At 39.8% G+C, this 7,788-nt stretch overlaps 1 protein-coding gene across 1 annotated transcript in view; it reads left to right on the forward strand.

The window, feature by feature from the left end:
- Positions 1 to 2,597, forward strand: part of HOXA2 (homeobox A2) — a 3,764-nt gene extending 1,167 nt beyond the window's left edge. The window contains exon 2 of the mRNA XM_063921990.1: positions 1 to 2,597. This exon is cut by the window's left edge and continues 232 nt beyond it. Within this exon, the coding sequence (XP_063778060.1) occupies positions 1 to 511 (511 nt within the window). The 3' untranslated portion in view covers positions 512 to 2,597.
- Positions 2,598 to 7,788: the final 5,191 nt, after the last annotated feature.

A 7,788-nucleotide genomic window follows, 5' to 3' on the forward strand; every position in this document is an offset into this window, starting at 1 on the left:
GAATGGGGAAGGCAAATGTAAAAGTTTGGAGGACTCTGAGAAGAGTGATAGTGATAAGGAGAAGTCTCTGTTTGAGCAAGCTCTGAGCAATGTCTCTGGGGCTTTACTGGAAAGAGACGGCTACACATTTCAGCAAAACGCCCTGTCCCAGCAGCAGGCTCAAAACTCGCACAATGGGGAACCTCAGAGTTTTCCAATTTCGCCTTTATCCAGCAACGAGAAAAATCTGAGACATTTTCAGCACCAGTCACCCACTGTTCAGAACTGTTTATCATCTACCCTGAGCCAGGACACTACGGCTGGCATGGACAATGATAGTCCTGAGGCACTAGATGTGGCTTCCCTATCAGACTTCAATGTCTTCTCGTCAGATTCCTGCCTACAGCTCTCAGACACGGTGTCCCCCAGCTTGCCAGGATCTCTAGATAGTCCTGTAGATATCTCTGCAGACAGTTTTGACTTTTTCACAGATACATTTACCACCATTGACTTACAGCATCTCAACTACTGAAACATCTGCACACTAAAATAATTATTTTGTGTGTGTGTGCGTGTGTATGTGTGTTAAAAATGCGTTTTTTATTATGTCCAAAAGACATTTCAGTACTTAATTTTCCTTTTCTGTTTCACCAGACAATTGGAAGCAATAAGTGAGGCCTCTAAGAAAGTGACTATAAGTAAATGTATCTTCACTTTCTTTTTATTTTTGTATTACATCGTTGTCATATAAGTATTTTTGTAGAATAAAAGACTATATCCCACATGTTCTTTTCATTTACCTCCTCTTAAAATAATCTTACGTAATCTCCATACAATTTTTATGCGTCCATAAGAGGCAATACATAATACATAAAAAAGCATAAATAATAACTCGCAACAGCTTATGAATGTTTCTATAGAACAACATTTTTATTGTAAGTCTACATTTTATATATATATATATATATATATATACACACACACACACACACACACACACACACACACACACACACACACACACACACACACACACACACACCTTACAGAGATAGTTACAATGTGTTATCGATGAAAATTAAAATGATTGGGATGATCATTTACTATATATATAGTGTACAATAGCTAAGTGGGAGAATGGGGAAAAAAGCAATGAAAAATAAATCACGGGTTTCTTTTTGCTGATAACCAAATAAAATGTGTTGATTTGTAAACTTTAAAAATCGAAACATTTAATTGAGAAATAACTTCATATTTAGTAATGTGACGTTACTTCACTGATGAGGTCCGGAGGAAATATAATCTAGGAGACACAAAACAGTTTAAATCATTATTATATCTATATACAGTATTCTAAAAGCAACACATAAAACTGCACTCCTACAAGGTAGCAGAATAGTCTAGAAGCGTCCCTTCCCCCACTGTTGTAATGATATAATCTCGAATGTTCCTGCAGTTAAGTGTGTGTGTGTGTGTGTGTGTGTGTGTGTGTGTGTGTGTGTGTGTGTGTGTGTGTGTGTGTGTGTGTGTGTGTGTGTGTGTGTGTGTGTGTGTGTGTGAGAGAGTTTGTGTGTTTGTACATATATAAGATTTAAATCCGATTTCATACATAGAGATATAGTGTATAATAATGGTTTGTTTTTATCGGCCCTACACGTTGGAAGGCTGCTTAGGCAATAATATCTAGGCGTGCTGGTTGCAATTCTTCCTAAACTCATAAATCAAATGCTTTCTATGAATGAGAATGTCATCAAGGAGATCAATTGCAGGAACGCACACATAAATACAAAAAAAAACTCCTCTTACGTATTGCTCCAGACTGGGGATTCCGTCCAGAAGCTTTAGAGTTAGAAGGCGTTTAGCCATAATTCATTTTTATTGCCCTATTAAAACAACAGCTTGGTTTTACTGCGGCTGCAGCAACAAGGAGTGAGCGTGCCCCATTCTATTCTATTAATGTCTGAAAGAGACTTCCCTGTATGGAGAGCGAGTATTTCTGTACTGTACAGTCACATAAACCCTCGATCATCTTAAAAAGATTAATTACTAAAACATCACCGTTATCATATCGGTTATACACACTATGTACTCACCAAACTAATTAAACACAGACCTCATAGATTTTTTTTTTTCTCACAAAAATGATTTCCAGCCGTTTATTTATTACTTAATAATTTTTGGGGTATTTCAAGAAATACATATTAATTACATATAATTTTAGCTAATTAAAATATTTATATCGCATTGATTTAGTGTTTTTCTTTTAAACAAACAAACCCAAAAACTATATCTTATGTTGTAGGATGTATAAAGTAATATATATGTTTACGCTTCCTTTTTTTCCCCCCACAAAGGAATTCCAGAGAGAGAACGCTATAAAAAAGACACATTCCTTTCATAGTTATGTGCTATGTCCTTTATAATTCGGATTGAACTGCAGGATTCTAAAGCAAAGATTCCATGTCTTTGTTGCTGACAGTAAGACAAAAGATGTGTCCTTCTATGCAAAACAGCACCAGTAACGCTGCTTCAGTGAAATCCCACAGCTCTTCATGGCTAAATATAAAATATATTCTCCCAGTTTAAGTCAGTGAAGGTATAATAAATCGTGACTCATTCGTCTTGCATCAGGTGTCATCCTTTAATGATCAATATATGTTTATCTAGGAACTTTTTATTTTTCCCATGCCACATTTAGAAATATGTTTAAACTGTTGGAACAACAGAGTTTATATATATATATATATATATATATATATATATATATATATATATATATGTTTAAACTGTTGGAAAAACAGAGTTTTATATATATATATATATATATATATATATATATATATATATATATATAAACATGCTCTATGATCTAACTGTGTAAGTGAATCGACATTATCAAATCGTAAAGATGATTATGTTATGTAATTTATATATGAAATTATATACACACATTAATAAATAGAGTTTTAGGCTAAATACAAAAATATAGTTTGTTATAATAATTGAATTCAATCAAGTAAATATTATGTAGCATATTACTAGTTTAAGGTGTTTTTTTTGTTTAACAGAAGGTTTAGAGTAAACAAGGAGTATTGTATACGGATATTTAGTCTAGGTGAAAAAGTATCGCGTTTCAGTCTAAAAAACTTTTGTTTAAGGCTACCCCACTTATCAATGCTTGCCCCAAACACACTATCTAGGGAGTGGATATCAAATTACAGCAAAGCAAGTTGTGTCAGTTATACCGGTAACGCTAAATGCTGTTTGGAAGTTATTGCAGAAAAAAATGATGTTTTAAAAGGGACGCTGCTAACCCAGGTTGTGGTTTTTCTCTTGAATTATATGACCAGGAAATTCCCTTAAAAATCACCAAGATACATACTCAAACGAATAAACACAGTTCATGTTCAATCTGAATACTACACCGGTTTGTGTATCTATCTATCTATCTATCTATCTATCTATCTATCTATCTATCTATCTATCTATCTATCTATCTATCTATCTATCTATCTATCTATCTATCTATCTAGTCACTGCATTTATCAGACCCTACAGGATAACCTATGTTAGTGGATAAAGAAAAACAAGTACAACAGAGCCAGCAGCATCAGCACTTGCTCTAACATTTTATACACACACTCACAGACACACTGCCACTGGCTAGGGCTAGGCATACCAGTCACTGCTGATTGCTAGAGTCCAGCTAGGAAAATGTAAAACCACGCCTCTTCCTCTGATGTCACCTCAGGATCCTTCCTCCCTCACAGCCCAAGCTATAGTGTTATTGTAGTCAGGGAATGGTGGTCGCTTGTGTAACGCGTGAGCCACGATTCTGCTATGTATGCTGGGTAGTGATCACGTTTCTAATATGTATGCACTAACAGAGATGCACAAACCAGAAACATAATCCTCTCCTAATTAAAGCAGAATTTAGAATTTTTCCTACAAAAGTTTTGCACGTTATTTGGTTTGAATATAATTTTTCCTTGCAAATGACAATTGATTGCTTTAATTCGTGAGGATCACTGACCTCGGTCATGATCATAGTTGTGTATAACAAAAAAAAAGACTGCCACCAATGGACATCCATTGTCCATTGGGCAGCAGATCCAAGGGTGGCTGTCTGACTCTTCTATTGACAATCACTTATCATAGAGGGGATATAGAACACTATATGGTTAGCTTAGATTTGTATGAAGGTAATACTAAAATTTCAACTATAATTTGATGTAATTGCTTTAAAAGGCACTATTAAACAGGGTTAATCTGATATGAACAATGTGTATGAGTGGGGAACATACTGGATACGATTCCCTAACAAACTTTGAGAAGAATTCATTTGGGTTTAGACTATTTATTTTCTATAATTTAACATCCACAACAAAACCACCTTTGCATAATTTGTTGGCAGGGCCGGATTAAGGGACACATGAGCCTATAGTAGAGCAGGAGCTGTGACTAGTCCTGGGTGGGTGTGGACAGAGCCACAATGGAGTCTACACCAGGTTATGGATCAATGGGTCAGCCTGGATAAGGTCGACAGTCATTAGGTCAACCACTATTGGTCAACATGGACAAGGTCAACAAAGGAAGGGGTTGACACCGTGAAAAGGTCAACACATGAAAAGTTCAACATGATTTAAAAAAAAATGTTTTGGAGTTGTTTTCTCCTTAACATGACCAGGAAACCCCATTAGTGCACCGTGTCCCCTTGCATGGCTCACTTTGCTCCGCTACTGCTGCACTTGCCACAGGTTATTATTCCCAATTGTAATCCATGTGTATGGTAAAGTATGAAAAGGTAAAAATAAAGAAATTGTAAAAAAACATATGTTGACCCTTTCCTGTGTCGACCATTTCCATGTCGACTTTTTAACAATGATGACCTTTTGTTCATTGTTCATGTCGACATAATGCATGTCGACCAATAGTGGTTGACCTATTCACTGTCCACCTAAGTACTGTTGACCTACTGTCCAGATACCCTACACCCCTACACTATCAGCCCCACTGTCTCTCTAAATACATTAAATTGAGAAATTGATGAATTTTATGGGAAAACTAGAAATACAATCTTAATATCTATGATGTAGGGCTGACTGTGTGGCTAGTGGCTGGTCATCATCACACTGCCATGATAATGGACATTTTTTTAAGTGGAGGCCTGGAGCTGGAGTTCCATCCACCCATTCTTCATCTGGTCCTGTATTTTGGTGACTGTCTTTCCGTGGGAAGACAGAACAGGAAATCATGTGCACATCTACTGCATCACACTTACATCTAACAAAAGCAAAACAAATACTGCTGTATCTGGCCATTCTAATGCTCCTGTTGTACATTGGCCCTCATTCCGAGTTGATCGCTCGCTAGCTGCTTTTAGCAGCAGTGCAAACCAGAGCCGAATTAAAGGGGGGGGGGGGTCCCGGGGATACGTACCCCGGGCCCCCCTTTCCAAAAGGGCCCCCTGCCACACCACAGATCGGATCTTTCTTCAATCCGATCAGCGGTGCTGCGCTCACGAGCCCCGGCTCCCCGCTGCCCTGTCCCTCCTCCTCCTTCAGTTCAGCGTGCGGCGCACCAATGACGGAGCCGCATGCTTGCTGAGCCGGACAGCAATTGGACAACAGAGCCGTCGCTCAGCTGCGCTGACTACAGCTCTAAGAAGAGTGCTCTAACAGGTGTAGTCAGGGCAGCTGAGCGACGGCTCAGCTGTCCAATTGTTGTCCGGCTCAGCAAGCCTGCGGCTCAGTCATTGGCGCGCCGCATGCTGAACTGAAGGAGGAGGGATTCTTAGCGATATATATATATATATATATATATATATATATTATTAGTTTTTTAGTCCATGGGGGCCCCCTGCTCTTTAGTACCCCAGGCCTCCCGGGGCCTTAATCCAGCTCTGGTGCAAACGCTAGGCCGCAGCCCTCTGGGAGTGTATCTTAGCTTAGCAGAAGTGCAAACGAAAGGTTAGCAGAAGTGAAAATTTTCATGCAGTTTCTGAGCAGCTCCAAACCTATTCCTACCTTGCGATCACTTCAGTCAGTTTAGTTCCTCCTTTGACGTCACAAACACGCCCTGCGTTCGGCCAGCCACTCCCCCGTTTCCCCAGGCACGCCTGCGTTTTTACCTGACACGCCTGCATTTTTTTGCACACTCCCTGAAAATGGCCAGTTACCACCCAGAAACACCCACTTCCTGTCACTCACCGATCAACAGAGCAACAGAAAAGTGTCGCTCGACCTTGTGTAAAACTGCATAGTTTTGTGTGAAAGTACTTCGCTCGTGCGCACTGCGGCCCGTACGCATGCGCAGAAATGCCGCTTTTTCAACTAATCGCCGCGCTGCGAACAATAGCAGCTAGCGATCAACTCGGAATGAGGGCCATTGTCATGAATCTGTATATAAAACTAATTTTTTGGGAAATGTAGAACTGGTTTACATGCAAAGTAGCATTGCCCATTGCTAGCTATACCAGCTTTCAATCAACTTGTGCCAACAATACTGTACCACCTTTTTCCTGACATTTTTCAAAAATACTGCTTGCGTGGGTGTCCGCCAGGTGCTCTGGTTTCCTCACACAATCCAAACAATATACTGGTAGGTTAATTGGCTTCTGGCAAAATTAATACTAGCATGAATGTGTCTGTGTGTATATGTGGTAGGAAATATAGATTGCAAGCTCCACTGGGGCAGGGACTGATGTGAATGGTGACATTTTCTCTGTAAAGCCCTGTGGAATATGTGTGTGCTATATAAATAACTGGTAATAAATATATAAATAAATAGGGCAGCACAGATGGTGTAATGGTTAGCATTACTGCTTCACAGCAATTAGGTCATGGGTTAATATCCAACCATTGCTCTGTGTGGAGTTTTTATATTCTCTCATGCTGCTTGGGTTTCCTCTGGGTACTCTGGTTTCTTCCCACAATACAAAAATATACTGGTAGGTAAATTTTCCCCCACCCCAAAAAATAAAAAATAAAAATAGAATTAACCCTAGCATGAATGTGTGTGCATGTATGTACATGTGGTAGGGAATATAGATTGTAAACTCCACTGTGGCAGGGACTGATGTGAATGGTGAAATATTCTCTGTAAAGCACTGCGGAATATGGGTGCACCAAACAAATAACTGGTAATAAATAAATAATAGTTCCACTATGCTTCATTTGCAAACATGGGCGAGATGCATCATCGCTTGGAAAGTGATAAAGGTGAACCCTTTGCAGAAAACAGTTCTTTTCTCTGCTTCGTGCTATTCACGGAGCAGGTTACCGTGTTGAAGTCCCTGACTTCTCCAGCAACACCCCCGCTCCGCGGCTGAATCACACCATAATTTAAGGAATGGAAATCTTGCTTTCCGCTTCTCCATGAAGTTCAGGATCACCATCTGCGGATGGCGCAACCTGAACTTCAGTGCGGAGACGGTAGGGAAGCTCAATGCGCAAAGATAAGTAGCAATTAATTTTTCATTTTTTACATGAAGAGACCCCATAATGGAGAAAGAAAATGTACCAGTAATTTTCCAAACACAGACAGTAACAGAGCTGAGTGGCTGCTACTTTTTCTCTCTCCATTTTATCACTCTCCAAGCGATGATGCATCTAGGCCATAATCTTTGGATCAACCTTATAAAGGGGGATGTAGTTATGCGACCGGCGGTCTCACAATACCTCCCGCTACATCCCGCTCCCTTACAACCCCGACAGGGACTATTCCCACAACACCCAGAGTCTGCAAGGGGCTTGTGGCACCCCCCCCCCCTCCTGCCAGCCACCTCGATGCTGGGACCCCAGCATCTGT

This window comes from Pseudophryne corroboree, chromosome 5 (genome assembly GCF_028390025.1).
Source record: "Pseudophryne corroboree isolate aPseCor3 chromosome 5, aPseCor3.hap2, whole genome shotgun sequence".
NCBI lineage: Eukaryota > Metazoa > Chordata > Amphibia > Anura > Myobatrachidae > Pseudophryne > Pseudophryne corroboree.